Consider the following 17668-nt stretch of genomic DNA (forward strand, 5'->3'; position numbering starts at 1 on the left):
ATATGACATGGAAGGTAATGGAAAATGTCCTTGAAGGTCTTTGAATGTGGTGTTCATAAAAGAGTGAGAATCCTGGCTGATGTGCTGTGACTTTACCAGCTGTGTTTGGTTATATAATGGTTACCGTATTCTCAATTAAAAACTGGAATAATGTAATTTACATGCATGTGTGCAACTTACCCTTGTTCTTGTCCTCTACTCCTATTTCATGATATATTTCCTCTTGTTCCATCAAATGGCAATTATCAGATCAGTTTAGTTTATGGTGTATTTCTGAAACCTACTAGACTGGAGTGTGTAGTGACAATGGAAAATATCCATTATATCCAATATCCAAATATCCAATATTCATTGGTCAAACAATATGAATCTTTATTGTAACACTGGATTCCACAATATTATAATTTTTACAGTATTTTTATTCAATTAATGCAGCCTTGGTGAGCAGAAGAAACTTTTGAACAGTAGAGGATATAGATATATATCTTATTATTCCTGTCTCCACGGCTTGTTTTTTTCCCCTCTCTTTTCATACTGAATTCAGTACGTTCATATTGTAAGAGGAATGTGAATGTACAGCATTTAAAAGATTTTCTCCTAAGTACAGGAGAGCAGTGATCACATTTTGGATGTGGGTTTGTCAGGGTGAGGCCCCACCCACTTCTCACCTGTAACACAAAAGATAGACAACAATTGGACAATGAAGAGTACATTTTAATATATTTTTAGATTTTTATATCCCATGGTTAGTTAGGAATGTATTGTTTAAAACATGATCAAGTGCAATAAACCATCAAGAAACCTGTGTATGAAATATAAATATTAGACTATAGTTCAAATCCATGGTTTAACATAGATAAATATGTCAGTAGGCAAGCTGGATAATGTCCTGATCAATGTTGCCACATTCTTTTCCAAAGCTCTCTAGACATATTTTCCAGTGTGTTTCCCTTTTTTTCCCTTCTCTGCTACAACTGTCACAAAATGTTTCCCATTTAAAGAGTCTGAGATTGCAAAAGAGAACAGAAGAACAAAAAAAATAAAATAAAATCGTGATTATTTTAGAAGCACATGAATATCCTTTTATAGGTTATAACAGCAATCTGATTGGATGAGTTAAGTGAGTTAAGTTTAGCATGCACTTACAAAACGGCACAGCTGACAGATGTCCTAATTGATATCTTTAACACCTTGCAGAGCTAGGATGTTGCCCTCACATGTCTCAAATACACAGCAATCATACCAGTACCAAAGAAATCAACTGTGTCTTCTCTAAATGAGTGCGTGACGTGACATTCAGCCCAAGTATGGTGACCCATACTCAGAATTCGTGCTCTGCATTTAACCCATCTGAAGTGCACACACACAGAGCAGTGAACACACACACACACTGTGAACACAAACACCCGGAGCAGTGGGCAGCCATTTATGCTGCGGGCACCTAAGTCGTGGTATTGAGGGTGGAGAAAGCACTGTCCAAGCACCCCCCCCCACCCCACCCACCCACAATGACTACCGTCCCATAGCACTGACTCCAATCATGATGAAGTGCTTTGAGAGGTTTGTCAGGCACAACATCAAAGCCAGTCACTTACTTATTTTTTATCTGTTGGTATTTGATAGAATCAAAGAAGCCATGTGTCTAAACGAGATGTGCAGGACCTCCAGCAGAAATATAGGCCCACAACATAAAAAATACACCAGTATATTTCATTGTACAAATGGGGTACTTTTTATCTCTGTGTTCACCAAACCCATCTTGAGTGTTTGCTGCTAAAAAGCAAATTGTTTTTGTTTCATCTCACCATAGAAGCAAGTCCCATTTGAAGTTCTAGTAATGTCTGATAACTGAATATGCTGGAGTTTGTTTTTGGATGAGCTAGGGAATTTTTCTTGAAGCCCTCTCAAACAACATGTGGTAATGTAGGTGCTGTTTGACAATTATTATTATTTATTTTTTTTCTGAACCCGAGACTCAACTATTTTCTGCAATTCTCCAGCTGTGATCCTTGGAGAGTCTTTAGCCATTCAAACTCTCCTTCTCACTGTGCATTAGGATGATATAGGCACACATCCTCTTTCAGGCAGTTTCATAACATTTTATGTCGATTGGAAATTCTTGATTATTGGCCTAATGGTGGAAATGGGAATTTTCACTAGCTGCTCTAGCTCTTTTCTTTAAGCCACTTCACTAATTTGTAAAGCTCAATTATCGTTTGCTGCACATCAGAAATACATTCTTTGTTTTTTCTCATTTTTATGGATAATTAAGGGAATGGGCTTTGTTTTCCCTCATCTTTATAATTCTGTGAAACAGGAAGCCATGGCTGGATAATTTCATGTTTATAATCATGCTGGAGTGCTCAAAATTGTGAATATGAATAGGAATATACTTCAGAGATATTTTACTCATAAGAATTTCTGGGAGTGCCAATAATTGAGTCCAATGAGAATTTGAGAAAAACTTTTATTTCATAATGATATTTCCCCCCATTTTAAATTCTTATTATCCAAAGAAAAGGTACATTTTTGTGATTTTTTAAATAAAAGATCAAAAGGATTAACAATGCAGATACATTTTCACAGCCTTCTTTGTTCATATTAACCAAGGGTGCCAATATTTTTGGCCATGACTATATATATATATATATATTCTTTCTCAGGTTGTGGAAGATCTGTTAGTGATGAGCTTTGATTCATCATGTGACTTTCTCATCACCACCAGTTTTTGGTGGTTATCGGTGCACTGCTCTGTGTGTGTGCATTTCGGATGGGTTAAATGCAGAGCACAAATTCTGAGTATGGGTCACCATACTTGGCTGAATGTCACTTCACTTTCATTACCATGGTTCAAAATGGATGTTGGTTTATTAATATTAGAACATTAGATCAGTTAACAAAATATGTTATTTTATTGTGAATTTAAGTTAAGTCTCTAAAACCTAAAATGTTGCTACCATATTTTTAACGCTGACGTTCTGGCAAACACAGCTGCTGGTATTTTACCAAAAATATTACAGATTTTATTTTAACAGTGTACCCCTAACCTTAACTGTTTGCCTTGTACTCTCCCTTTTAAACTTTCTCTAAACCTGTTTGGAATTTACAGTATTTTAAACATTTTATTTAGAAATTGTTAAAATAGACATAGTTTGAATGAGTAGTGATCACATTTGGACAGTAGGCTTGTCAGGTTGAGGCCCCACCCACTTCTCTCCTAGAACACACAGCCAGAAAAAATATAAATGAATGCACAATGAACAGTGTGTCACCTAAGATTTTAACACCCCAAGGTTAGATAGAATTTTATGGTTTAAAACATCACACAGCAAAATGATAAATATAATATTTTATAATATAAATGGTAAGTATGATAAAAAATGTTATATATATATATATATATATATATATATATATATATATATATATATATATATATATATATATATATATATATATATATATATATATACATTTGTAACCCTGGATCTTAAAACCAGTCATAAGGGTGTATATCTGAAAGCTGAATAAATATGCTTTCTATTGATGTATGGTTTGTTTGGATAAGACAATATTTGGCTGAGATACAACTATTTTAAAAGCTGGAATCTAAGGGTTAAAAAAAAATCTAAACATTGACAAAACTGCCCTTATAGTTATCCAAATGAAGTTTTTAGCAATACATATCACTAATCAAAAATCAAGTTTTGACACATTTACAGTAGCATGACGGAAACATTAATATAATTTTTTTTTACTATGTTAAATAAATAGAGTTATTCTTGATGTCCGCGTGTGTCCCTTCTTTTGTTGCCGCCTTTTGGGAGCCATAGGTCGTAACAAGATTTACGAAATATCTTCATGGATCATGATCTTTCCTTAATATACTAATAATTTTTTAGCATAAAAGAAAAAAAGATAATTTAGACCCATATACAATGTGTTGTTGGCTATAGCTACAGATATACGCTGGCTATTTATGACTAGTTTTGTGTGGACCAGGATCATGCGTATAAATATATATAGAGAGAGAAAGAGAGAGGTTAAATATCCATAGCACAGATGCACATTTTGGCAAATTCTTTGATTATCATCATTGTTAGCACTGGCAAACAATAAGCACATTTTAAATAGTTAAAATGCTGACACGCAATTAATAACCCATGATAAAACGTGTGATCAAACAGACATGATCAAATAATTTTTTTTACAAATCTTTGATGTGAAAAAACACAGGAATAATAAGAATGCTTTTCATCATTTTGACAATACGTCAGAAATAAATAAATAAAAAAGATCATAAGATCATATAAAATGTAAATTAACCAAACAACGTTAGTCAAACAAGTTGTTGGTTAATCAATCAATGAATGCGTCTAAATCCCAAGTAAATGGTAGTTACCAAAGAAATAAGCCATGAGCTCAAATCTGTCGGAACCAAAGAAGACTTTAGCTTTCCCATTCACATTGCACACGATAAACGGAAAACCAAAGCACTGCAAAAATGGGAAAAAAATTGTGTAAGGATGTTTTATGATGTTTTTACCACAAAGACATTTTAGTGGGAAAGACAAAGGGTACAGATATACACTGACTCTATACTCCAGTGCTTCTTCTGTGACACTTTTCAGCTTGTCTTTGATTGGCTGAGATTTGGAGAGAGTCAGAATTTCCTCCACCTCATTGGCTGAGAGACCTGCCTTTAATCCTGCCTGTGCAGAAAGACATTGGAGAATACTATTAATTATCATCTGACAGTTTACTGTATTGTCTTCACTACAGGTTTAGCATATAGATGTATCATTCTCCACCTTTGTGCTAAAATATGACATTTTACTCAAATGTATGGAGTTAATGTTACGGATTAAAATAAGTGCTAGAGAAATTGTTTAATTAATCTTGATTAAATTTCTTAATCTCAGTTATATGATACATCAGTGAGTGAGGCAGGCTGGGTAATGTCCTGTTGAGTACGCCACTTTCTCTTCCAGAGCTCTCTAGACACCCTTTCCAGTGTGTCTCCATCTTTTCCCTTCTCTGCTATAGCTGTCACAAAACGCATCGCATTCAAAGAGTCTAAGAAGGCAACAGATAACAAGAGGAAAAAAAAGAGAGAAAAAAAGAGATGTGATTTACTTAGAAGCACACGAATATTATTTTTCGAATATTATTGTAACAACAATCTCATTGCACTGACTTTAGTACATGCACTTTAGGGAAAAACGTATTAAAATGTTAGTCTGCATGAGTACTATCATAGAGAATCATGCTTGCATACCTTTCTCAGAAATGCTTGAAGGTCGAAACATCGGGACTCCAAAATACTCAGAAGTCAGCTTTAGATCTGAGACCATGTACATAAGCTTGCTAGGGTTTGCTCCAGCAGGCTGGTTACCTAGAAAAAAAAAAAAGTTGGTAAGGTTTTCTGTCTTCACACACAACAAGTACAGTGTAATTACATTTCAGCTGTAACAAAAGTATTGCTCCCAGTAGATTTGCACATATATTTAATTATATAAGACATACATTTACTGTCTGGACTTAAAAAGCTATGATTATTAATGTATGATTAGTGTTCCTGTAACTCAAGTGGTAGATCAATGCGTTAACAAGCGCAAGGTTGGGGGTTCGAATCCCGGGGAACACATGATAGGAGAAAATTGTTAGCCTGAATGCAATGTAAGTCACTTTGGATAAAAGTGTCTGCTAAATGCATACATTTACATTTTAATAAAAATTTCATGTGACATTTATTTTAGTTTTGATCATGTATACCTGAGCCGTAAATGACTCCTGTTAAATATGCCGGCTTGAGTGTGAGGTCAATGTTCCAAACATTTCTATAGCGGCACAGCACCTTGAAACACAAAATCAACACAGGCACAGTACTGACACTGCAATTGCACTGAAGGCATGGCAATTAATATACTAAGGATGAAGAACATTACCAACCTCAAATGCCAGCCAGGAATAAGGAGAGATGACATCATAGAACAACTTGACCCCTTTTCTGGAATTAGACATCTGTAAAATAATATATTTACAAATCCAAACACATAAGTATGGACAACAGTATTCAGTATATTACAGTATATTATAATGGCATTTACAGGCATGAAGGTACAGTACCTTGCTGAGTTCTTGTTCTGATTCCTTTTAACGGGAGAAGGCTTTAGCTGCAGGTTGGAGATCTTTAAGGGATGGGATCTACAAAGAAAGAAAAGACATAGGCAAACTCTACCCCTAACCTTAACTGTCTGTCTTGTACTCTCCCTTTTAAACTTTCTCCAAACCTGTTTGAAATTCTTTTTCCTTTTTGGACATCACTTGTCCTCCACCATGTCAATGGGTTTAATGGTGGTTGGCAAACTATGTATCACTATGTTTTATGTGCTTTAAAACTCATTAGCACGTGTTGTACAGTCTCTCGGAGCTCAGACATGTCAGTTTAATGTTCCCAATTCCAAGAAGTGACTGGTTTTACCTTCAGTGACATGGTCTCACTGTGGTACTTGTTGTACTTGTACCCTCAGTGAAGAGAAACCTTGTTTAAAGTTAAATGAGAGACGAATCAAGATCCACTATTTCTGGCAGAATGCCACTCATTTACTTATGGTAGCTTATCAAACATTAATTATTTAAACATTTTACAATAATCTCAAACAAAACTATTCTTGCACTCATTAACTTAATCTTATACAACAGATCTTAATCGGGGTTGATCTCTAAAAAGAGGTTTCTTCACCTGAACTGTTTTGAGACTTTAACCCTGTAAAGCTTACATATCGTATTTGAAAAAACCTGTTGTAAATGCCTTCTGTCAGATAGCTTACTTCGTATAATATACCATTGTAAGTAAAAGGCCTTTATATCATTATAAAAATGTCCTGCTTCAGGTTCTGGTACATGTCATATATTAAAGTGTAATTCACCCTAAAATTAAAATCCTGTCATTAATTACGAACCATCATGTCGTTCCAAACCCGTAAGACCTTTGTTCATCTTCAGAACACAAATGAAGATATTTTTGATGGAATCGGAGAGCTCTCTGACTCTAACATAGATAGCAACACAACTCTAATGTTCCTAGGTCCAGAAACACAGCAAGGGCATAATGAAAACTGTCCATGTGACACCAGTGGCTCAACTTCAGTTTTGTACAAAAATAACACAATTAATTTAACTATTCTTCTCCCCTGAGATGTCTTCCACCATTTTGGAGAGTACCCAAGAGCGTAATCGACATAAACAGTGTTGTTAACATTCGGGGAAGAAAGTGCGTGCAAGAACATAATCTGCATAACCTATGTTGTTTATTCTTCTGGGGAAATCGTGCATATGCATTGTGATACTCTCTAAAATGGTGGAAGATGTAACTTGGAGAAGTTAGGATTTTTATATTTGCACTCAAAAAGTATTCTTATAAGCTTTGCAAAACTTAAGTTGAGCCACTGATGTTACATGGACTGTTTTACCGATGTCCTTACTATATTTCTGGACCTGGGAACAGTTGCGTTGCTGTCTATGCAGGGTCTGAGAGCTCTTACATTTAATCAAAAATATATTTTGTGTTCCGAAGATGAACGATGGTCTTATTGGTTTGGAACAACATGATGGTGAGTATTTAATGACAGAAGTTCCATTTTTGGGTGAAATATATACCTTCAATTTAGTGGATAATTTTTTCACACCCAGAAAATCTAAAAGCATGTGAAAGAGTCAATGTTTTATTCATTATCTGGCTCTGCTCGGTGTTCATCTTCAGTTATCTCTTTACAGCAGTTCAGTCAGTGTACTGTTTGAGTACATGAATTACTCCAGGATATTAGTTTGTTTTAACTCAGAGGGAGTGTCAGCCATATTAAAAAAGTTAACAGCTTAAGTCATTTGTGGATTAATGCATATTGGAGACGAGAACCGATTAAAATGATTCAGTTCGATTTGGTGAACTGTTTCAAAAAGATCCGGTTACATCGAATAATTCGTTTGTGAACCGGATATCACAAATTGCTTTATTTTGAACTCTCTCACAACAGACATGGAAGAGAAGACGATGCTGAATAAAGTCGTAGATTTTGCTATTTTTGGACCAAAATGTATTTTCGATGCTTCAAAAAATTCTAACTGACCCTGTGATGTCACATGGACTACTTTGATGATGTTTTTCTTACCTTTCTGGACATGGACAGTATACACACAGTTTCAATGGAGGGACAGAATGCTCTCGGACTAAATCTAAAATATCTTAAACTGTGTTCCGAAGATAAAAGGAGGTCTTACGGATTTGGAACGACATGAGGGCGAGTTATTAATAACATAATTTTGATTATTGGGTGAACTAACCCTTTAAAGGACTGCAAAATGGATTGACTGCGTAGAACCAGTCTGTATGTGCAAAAAAAAAACTGTTGCAAAATCTTTCTTTTCTCTGCGCTTACAATTTTGACCACAATTCTCTCACTAACTGAGTTCTGCAAGTGTGAGGGGGAGGGCGGGTCTACCACCTTCTTGTAACCATATAAAATGAGGCAGTATTTCAGACAATGTCTCTGTTTATGGTATTTAACACTCAATTGTATATTTTGAAATTTTGGTATTGATTCCGATTACTTTCATGTGACTGATCAAGCTATTATAGGAAGCAAGTATGAGCAACACAATTTTTTCTATGTGTCCAGATTTGACTAATCCAAAAACTTACACTTCAAATAAAAATATAATAATAATACAACTTTGATAAAAATGTCTTTAATGATGTGTAAATATATAAGAATTTTATTTTAAATATATACATTTAATTTGAAAAATAAATTTGATCGTCCCTGATCAGTAGACAATTAATTAAATTATACGTGTATTAAACTAGTGCAGACACTAGGCCATCTTTAAGTATCATCAAAATGTAAATATTACAATAAACTAATATATCATGCCTGTTGAGGAAGAAAAGGATAATACACAGCTCGAAATTCAGTATGAACTTATAAAGTATCATGTTTAAATCAAGTTGTTATTTATTTATTTTTATTTTTAATGTATGTGAACATTAACAGTACCATTCAGGAAGCGAGAACGATTCGGAACTAAATGAAGATTAATGTTTTGGCATATGATGTGTTTATTGAACCAATCAGATAAGAGTAAATGGACAGTCAATGAGAGCCTCATGTGATTGGCTACAAGAATGTGGTGGACCTGCCCTCCCCTTCGCGCTTGCAAATCTCAGTTAGAGAGAATCGTGACAAAATTGTAAGTACAGAGAAAAGACGGAGCTGTAAATATCGGTTTATTTTGGTTGCTTTTTGCCCCACATGCACAACAAGTAATTTATACATTTGCAACAGTTTTTTTTTTTTTCACATACAGATTGGTTCTATGCAATGGATCTGTTTTGCAGTTCTTTAAACTGTTGTTTTCGCTTGGAAAAATCACTTTTCATAGGCTTCCAGTACTTTTGACCGTATTTTAACAAAAACAACGTGCCAAAAGTGTAAGCACGGAAAAATAGAAATCAGAAGAATGGAAATTATATTTATTTTGCGTTAGCATGAAGCTGCATTTTCATAATACATTAATTACACTCACGAGTAACAGGAAAATGCTGCAAATATTTTTATCTTAAACTTGAAATGCTATTTACACCTTTACAAAGCTTCTCTTGCACATGCAAGCTTAATTTACGGTTACAGTCTTATGTACAGTTGTATAACCCTGGCAATGCAAATATTTTTGACATTAAATTACCTCCATAACCAAAACACTTGAAGAAACCTGCAAAGCTACAGATACTGTGCAAAATATTAGGCAGTTGTGTAAAAATATTTTAAAGTGAGGATTGCTGTCAAAGGTAATTCCATAAATAGATTTTATTAATGAACTTCTATTAACTTAAAGAGCCAGTAAGATGAAAATTCTAAGCTTCCTATCACTGTTTATAAGTCCTGTACAATAGGTTTAAATCCATCCAAGGTTAAAAAACATTGTCATTTTGTCAAAATATCATTTATTCTCAGAGATCCCAAACGGTTCGCGCGAAGCTGTTCAAAAGATTCAGTTTCCTTAAACTCCTCCTTTCGGTAGCATACTGTGTTCTGATTGGACAACTGACATAGTCAGGTTTGATTGGTTGTTCCGCACACAACTTCACGGTAAACAATGTGTTAGCATCTTTTTGGGGTGAATAATGTCTTATTCCTCTCACCGCGAAGCAAACAGTAAAATAAAAAACTTGAACAGTCTCGCTGCTTTTTCTTCTGTGTGGGTGTATTCAAGCCGCGCGCTTCAGTTTGAATCAGTTGCCACGCATAGTGAGAGCAGCTGAGAAGATCATTGGTGTCTCTCTCCCCTCCCTCCAGGACATTTATGGAACACGTCTCACCCGCAAAGCCCTCGACATGGCAGGTGATCCCACTCACCCATCACACAGCATTTTCAGCCTGCTACCATCAGGGAGGAGACTGCGGAGTCTCCAGGCCAGGAACAGCAGACTGAAAGACAGCTTCATCCACCAGGCTGTCAGGAAGCTGAACTCCCTCCCAAACCTGCCCCCCCCCCCTCTTCTTCCCCAGGCACCACTGAATTATGTCAGGTCAGAGTTCCGTTTATAAAATATAGACGGAAATAATAGCAAAATATAGCAAAAGATATAAATAACTTATAAATATTTTTGTTGGTGAAAATACTAGTGGCCTAAGACAGTACGGTATATGCTGGAATGTGATTTCTGTAGGTGTTTGATTAGAAAGCTAATGGAAAATGTCTTTGAAGGTCTGAATGTGGTGTCCATAAAAGAGTGAGAATCCTTGCTGACATGCTGTGACTTTACAAGCTGTGTTTGGTTACATCATGGTTACAGTATTCTCAGTTGAAAAACTGGAATAATGTAATTTACATGCATGTGTGCAACTTACCCTTGGTCTTGTCCTCTACTCCTATTCAAGTAGCCCAGAGTGCAGTCTGGACGATGGGGCGGGGCGACACGTTTGGGCGGAGCGACACGTGTCGCCCCGCCCACCTCGGCGGTTATTGGTTTATGATTAAGATGAGCTTATTGGTGTACAGATGAGTGACGATTTTACATCTTATTGGTATAGAGAATTATGACGCTGTGAGCAGGATTGGAATGCGGAAGTAGACCATAGATATACATAATAAAGGCTTTATTATGTATATCTATGAAGACACGCAGATGAACAAACTTTTAATATAAATTAAAAAGCGAATATAAAAGTTGTGTTTTTGCATTTATTTTTGCGTTTCTACAACATCCCGTATAAATACAAAGAGTTTTGGATTATGACGAACAGAATAGAAATAAATGGTCTACTCCCTCAACGGCTGTAGACGCTACCTCGGCATTACTCGCTGGATTTTGAAAATGACACGGTAATATAATATGTAGTCACGGAGTACCTTGATTTATATATTCAAATTATATATATATATATATATATATATATATATACATACATATGTGTGTGTGTGTAACAAATTGTCACCAGTCTCTGAACGTCACCAATAATATACTGAACATCCCCTTAGCCCCTACGAAAATTTACCATGGTTCTGCTACAAAAACTATAGTTAAACTATGGTGTTTTTATAATTACTGCACGTTAATTAATATGCCAACAAATATTTTTACTACAATAAATCCATGGTTACTTTTTGCAAGGAAGGAACTATACAGGTTCTAAAGAACTTACCCAAAAAGACTCGTCACTTTCTGTTATTTGTTTTTTGAAGTGCACTACTGAAAACCTTATTAATCCTGAATTTATTTAGCTACCCGCTTCTAAATAAAAACATAATACATTTAATCACCCCTTTAAACGCTTTATAAAATCATTGGTAATTGAAATATTACACCAAATTGTCACAACTAAATTAAGAATTCATTATGAGCAATGCATAGCAAATGATGTTACCATCAAAAACGAGAAACCTTAAAGAATGATAGACTGATGTAAATGACTGAAACCTGTTGTCATGCACGTGTTTGCCATAGCTTTTTTATTAAAACATTATACACTGCAAAGTTTAACTTTAAATGACATCAATTAATACATCAAAACCAGTTGATCTCAGTTCAACTATTTCCCTTCAATGAACTTAACACACAAATGTGTTACATGCCGAGAAAAAAAAAAACAAAAAAAAAAAAACACAGTCCTTGGAACAAAATCCCGTGTAAACAAAAGCCCAGAAGATCACCACACCGGCCTCTTCCCTGTACCCTGGTGGGTAAAACTTGAAAAGGGCTCTGCACTGCAAGCGTTCCCTGATGCTGTACATCCGTCTGAACTCGTTCCGGTCAGGAGACAGGAGGACAATTCTTCCAGTTGGCCACAACTTATAGTGTAAAGACAAAAATAATAAAAAAAGTTTAACAGCCTCGTACTACAAAATTCAATTGGAGAATGAGCATTAAACGGGGAAATCTTACTGTCTAGCCAGGCAAACTGTGCCGCTTTCCGAAAAACTTCTTGAGTGAAGCACATCACTAAACCATCTGCAAAACAGAGAAAGTGTCAAATATGCAGAGTCACCCGCTGACAAAATAAAATTCACTGAGGATTTCCAGGGGAAGCTGTTGAATCAAAAACATACATAGGTTTATTTATACATGTATTTAAAGTTATTAAACATTATATAAACACTGAATACAGACAACCTTGCTTTAAACAAACTCTATAGATTGTTGTCACAACTGCATACTCATTCTTTTACAATACCACTAATAAAATGTGAATATATACAGTACTGTGCAGAAGTATTAGGCATGTTAGTATTTTCTAACTGAAAAAAAATTGTTTTAAGCCAATTATTTATATCTTTTGCTGTAGTGTGTCAGTAGGATATATTAGTTTACATTTCCACACATTCATTTTGCAATTCATTGTAATAATCCAGTGAGATATTTGTATATATTTGTATGCATGATCCACATGAAGATCTTTTACATTGAATATAAATATTTCTGTCTTATATGGTGAACAAAATCCACATTAGATCACAAACAGAAGTTATTTAAAACACTCGGTGCTGTCTGAAAATGAATTAAGCTGAAATGTTTTTAAATGTCTTTGATGCTGATGTTTACTGATAGCTGTATATAAAATAATCCACGGTGCTGACCAATATAGTACTTGTACATAATACCAATTTCATATCTGAACAACTATGTAGCTGTAATAACTAAAATACCTCTGCATGTACACACATGTAATTATTAGTTCTTAATGAATGTATGTGCACAAATAACCTGCTTTGCTCGACTCTGCCTGAAGACATGGTGAATGGTGAAGTTCCTCCCCTCAGTGGTTGAACTCTAAAAGAACAAATGTCAAGAGGTAGGTATATTGCTAGATATAGTACAGAGTAATGTTTCATGTAGCAACATTCAAACAGCTACATACATTTGCGGAGTGAAGCTGTCCAGGAGAACAGAACACCACCACCTCCTGATCATGTCATCCTGAAAAATAATAATAATAATAATATACACACAATAATCATGCATGTCTGTTCAAATAACTTGACAAATGTAATGGCATACCTCTGTAAAATCAAACCTAAGAACTAAAGCCATGTACAAAGTGTACTGTTACAATCCACAAAGAACAATAAAAGAGCAATTTATAACAATTATTAACAATAATTATTCAAATTGAACGTACCATGGATAAATAAATGATCGAACATCGCATTTAATATTATAAGATATTTACACAACCACTTTTACTCACCTCATGCAATCAACGTGAAATAGCGTTATTACTCTGCTGCTGCAGTTGCCACCGTTCTGTTTGTTTCAACGCAAACTGCCCCCTGCTGGCTCGGAGCAAAATGTCAAAGGTGGGGAAAACAAATATGGGCGGAGCCTCGAAGTGTCGCCCCGCCCCAACGTCCAGACTGCACTCTGGGGTTACTCCTCCTATTTCATGATATATTTCTTCTTGTTCCATAGAATGGCGATTGTCAGTTTATGGTGTATTTCTGCCACCTACTAGACTGGAGTGTGAAGTGACACTGGAAAATATCTTACAGGCTACTATACAGTGGTCACACTATATGAATCTTTAGTATAACACTGAATTCCACAATATTATAATTTTTACTGTATTTTATTTAGTTAATGCAGCCTTGGTGAGCAGAAGAAATTTTTGAACAGTAGAGTGTATAGACATGGTGAGCATGATTTCACTAAATACAACATGTTCCTGGAACGACATTCCAATCAGCCAATCAGAATAGAGATAAGGAAATATCTGTTCTAGGCTTATGATCGGGGTTAGGTACTTCTACACCCTTGTTAATCAGCTATCATATACCACTGATTTTTGGAATAAATTATGAGTAGTGTTAGGTTTTGGATTAAGTCTAAATTTTTGGACAGTAATGTTGATCCGACAGTAATGAGGAACATGTCTTATTTGTCAAAATCACGGCGACCACATAGACATCTATCTTATTATTTCTGTCTTCAGAGTTTGTTTTTTCCTCTCTTTTGAATTCAATGTAAATATGGTAAGAGCAATTTGAATGTAAAGCATTTATAAGGGTTTAGCAGTATATGAGAGCAGTGATCACATTTTGGATGTGGGTTTGTCAGGGTGAGGCCCCACCCACTTCTCACCTGTAACACAAAAGAAAGACAACGATTGGCCAATGAAGAGTAAATCGTAATATATTTTTAGATTTTTATATCCCAAGGTTAGTTAGAAATGTATGTTTTAAAACATTATCAAGAGCAATAAACCATCAAAAAAAAAACAGTGTATGATAAATATAAACATGAAACTATAGTACAAATCCATGGTTACCAATGCAATGAGCCATGAGCTCAAATCTGTCAGAACCGAAGAAGAGCTCAGCCTTCCCGTTCACATGACACACAGTGGAAGGAAAACCAAAGCACTGCAAAAACGGGGAGGTGGGGGGGAGATTACTGTAATATATTTTCACCAGAAAGACATTCTAGTTAGAAAGACAAGGTGCAAAAGAATAAGTAAAAGGCACTGACTTGATAGTCCAGTGCTTCTTGTGTGACACTCTTCAGCTTGTCTTTGATTGGCTGAGATTTGGAGAGGGTCAGAATTTCCTCCAACTCATTGGCCGAGAGACCTGCTTTTAATCCTGCCTGTGCAACACAAAACTAGTCTGTTTTAATACAGTGGTGAAGTACAACAGAGGTTATCATGAAAATGTTCATGTGTATAGATTTTTGGCATAATAATAGGAGATAGCACATGCCAATTAATTCTAATTAGCAATTTTACAAGCCAGGTTCTGCATCTGACACCTCTTCTTTTAAAAACAGCTACTCTTGGGTATAGGATACCTCAATGAGGGAGGCAGGCTGGGTAACGTCCTGATCAGTACTCCAGATTCTTTTCCAGAGCTCTCTAGATACCCTTTCCACCAGCACATCTCCATCTTTTTCCTTCTCCGTTACAGCTGTCACAAAACGCATGGTATTCAAAGTGCCTGCATGGAAAGATGGACGAGGAAAGAAAAATAAAAGAGATTGTGACAGAAAGTGATTAAAAAATATATATAAATAAAAAAAACTCTTAAAACATTTCAACAGAACAAAAAATCTGAAGTATGGCTTGCATTGTGCATCTGGCCATGGTTTGAATACCTTTCTCAAACATTACTTCAAAAACATTCGAAGGTGGATACAAAGGAACACCAAAATAGCCAGACACCCGCTCCAGATCTTTGGTCATGTAAAGGAACTTATTTGGGACGATTCCAGGAGGCCGATTGCCTAAAAATAGAGGAAATTTGATAATTTGTTAACTTACTTATGAAAGCACATTTTTATAATGCTTTAATTAATTAGATGTTGTGTTAGTATGGCTCCAATGGCAGTCTATTAGTTACTTTTGACCCATTTCAGTAAAAATTGCAACATAAATACCACATTATTTTGATATTTAAAAACGCATTTTCATTAGAAAGAATCGAGAACTGTTGTTTTTAATGATTTGTACAGATTATACACATACCCATTACCTGAGCCATGCATGACTCCCCCTAAATATGCTGGTTTAAATTTCAGGTCGATGTTCCAAACATTTCTATAGCGACACAGCACCTTAAAACACAAAATCAACACATTATATGAGAACATCTTGAGCAAACTGGATCTTAATTAAGTACGTTAAAGGAGAAAAACAATACGCACTTCAAATGCCAACCAAGAATACGGAGAAACAATATCATAGAAAAACTCGACCATTTTTCTCGAACCGCCCATTTTTTTTAAAGAAAATAAGCACCTTCACAAATATGGATTATAATATGGGTTATTAGAATAATGTAATTTACATGCACTCGACCAGTTTAACCTTGGCGTCACTGTCTCACTCGTTTACTTTAAGAGAAACCGTGCTAAAGTTCAACGCAGTTAGAACGAGATAGTTTATGGCAAAAAGCCCCTCGTTCACTACGACAGACTTGCATCGACTGTTTGAAGTATGCCAAAAAAAAGTGTATTTCTAAGGGTTATGAACGACGTTAAAGAACAACACGAGTTGAAATAATCTTCGTCTCGAAAAAGTGATGGACACTTGACACTGCTTCGTGAAGCTTCCGATTCTTTGTGAATCATTTGTTTCGAACAAGTGACTCGGAGTTCATCCATGTCACGTGATTCGTGTCTTAAAAAAACATTTGTCTGATCAATTTTTATAATGTGTATAATAAAAAGGAATTGTTATAGTTCTTAGTCTCCTATTGGTTGGATTAACCAAGATCATCATGAAACAAACAAAACAAGCCCTGCAAATTAACATATTATACAGGCATTTCATATTTAACAGTCTTACATGTTTTGTTAATTGGCTTTAATATATTACAAATTCAATAAAAAAATTTGAATTAGTTTGTGAAATGTGTTTTATGTGTATTTTTTTCTCCTTTTTTAGTTGCATGCTTTGACAGCAGGCGTCACCAACGTGTGGTGTTTCTAGCGCAAAATTTTTTTTCTGCCATCACCACTCGTAAGTAAACGATGTCAATTTAAGCATGCTGCTTTCAGTGGTTTGTAGTTAGTGCTAAACTTTTGCGACAAGTTCCCACATTTCAGGAGTGACTGAAAAGCTCAACGCTGAGTGAGCTACTATCAGGGCTCCGCCCCTAAGCTAGCAGCCACAGTGAAAGTTCCCGTCTGTTGAAGGGGTTGCCAGATATTCCGACGGTGACTGGTTCTTTTATTTAACCATATCTTCCTGAAAATAGGAAAATAAATTACGTGAATTAGGGTCTGGGGAATAACGAAATACATTACGTATTTGAAATACGAGTAACGAGTAAATATGAGTAACTGTATTAAGTTATAATTACATTTTAAATGAGGGGTATTCAGATTACAGTTACAACCAAAATGTACAGTATAGATTACCAAAGTGATTACCTTTTTGTCATTTCTTAATTTAATATTTAAGTAAACAGTTTGGGGATTTTAACCAATAAGGCAACTTCTCGGTTAAAAAAAAAAAAAAAAAAAAAAAAAAAAAAAACTAACTTATGTGCAGCAGCCTGTTCATTTAGCATGTAAATTAAATAACTCTCACATTACACGAGCACTTGTGATAAAAAATGATAGTTCTTTTATAAAAACATGAAGGTGTTTTGTATCTATTTTCATCAACATAAT

The 17668-nt window shown here is 35.2% G+C and overlaps 2 protein-coding genes and 1 long non-coding RNA gene across 5 annotated transcripts; all 3 read right to left on the reverse strand.

Annotated features, from left to right (window-relative positions):
• Positions 1-594: 594 nt before the first annotated feature.
• LOC127975161 (glutathione S-transferase kappa 1) lies at positions 595-16617 on the reverse strand. Of its 2 annotated transcripts, none has more exons than XM_052578995.1 (7): positions 16196-16617; positions 16024-16105; positions 15647-15775; positions 15344-15489; positions 15026-15142; positions 14826-14919; positions 595-668 (listed from the first exon to the last, which is right to left on the reverse strand). In XM_052578995.1, exons 1-7 carry the CDS (start codon positions 16265-16267, stop codon positions 619-621), a joined length of 690 nt encoding a protein of 229 aa, XP_052434955.1. In that variant the 5' UTR covers positions 16268-16617; the 3' UTR covers positions 595-618. The 2 variants fall into 2 exon arrangements, with proteins under 2 accessions (XP_052434955.1, XP_052434954.1); XM_052578994.1 differs by lacking the exon at positions 595-668 and adding an exon at positions 14108-14638 and having other exon boundaries at positions 16196-16616.
• LOC127975162 (glutathione S-transferase kappa 1-like) lies at positions 2448-10985 on the reverse strand. 2 transcript variants are annotated; one of them, XM_052578997.1, is made up of 9 exons: positions 10911-10985; positions 6130-6207; positions 5953-6024; positions 5776-5857; positions 5279-5395; positions 4934-5076; positions 4596-4712; positions 4403-4496; positions 2448-3217 (listed from the first exon to the last, which is right to left on the reverse strand). In XM_052578997.1, exons 3-9 carry the CDS (start codon positions 6022-6024, stop codon positions 3168-3170), a joined length of 675 nt encoding a protein of 224 aa, XP_052434957.1. In that variant the 5' UTR covers positions 6130-6207; positions 10911-10985; the 3' UTR covers positions 2448-3167. The 2 variants fall into 2 exon arrangements, with proteins under 2 accessions (XP_052434957.1, XP_052434956.1); XM_052578996.1 differs by lacking the exon at positions 10911-10985 and having other exon boundaries at positions 6130-6972.
• Positions 11984-13258, reverse strand: LOC127975164 (uncharacterized). Its single transcript, XR_008157448.1, has 2 exons — positions 12446-13258; positions 11984-12351 (listed from the first exon to the last, which is right to left on the reverse strand). It is a non-coding gene; the product is annotated as an uncharacterized LOC127975164 (long non-coding RNA).
• Positions 16618-17668: the final 1051 nt, after the last annotated feature.

Source organism: Carassius gibelio, chromosome B16 (genome assembly GCF_023724105.1).
Source record: "Carassius gibelio isolate Cgi1373 ecotype wild population from Czech Republic chromosome B16, carGib1.2-hapl.c, whole genome shotgun sequence".
Taxonomy (NCBI): domain Eukaryota; kingdom Metazoa; phylum Chordata; class Actinopteri; order Cypriniformes; family Cyprinidae; genus Carassius; species Carassius gibelio.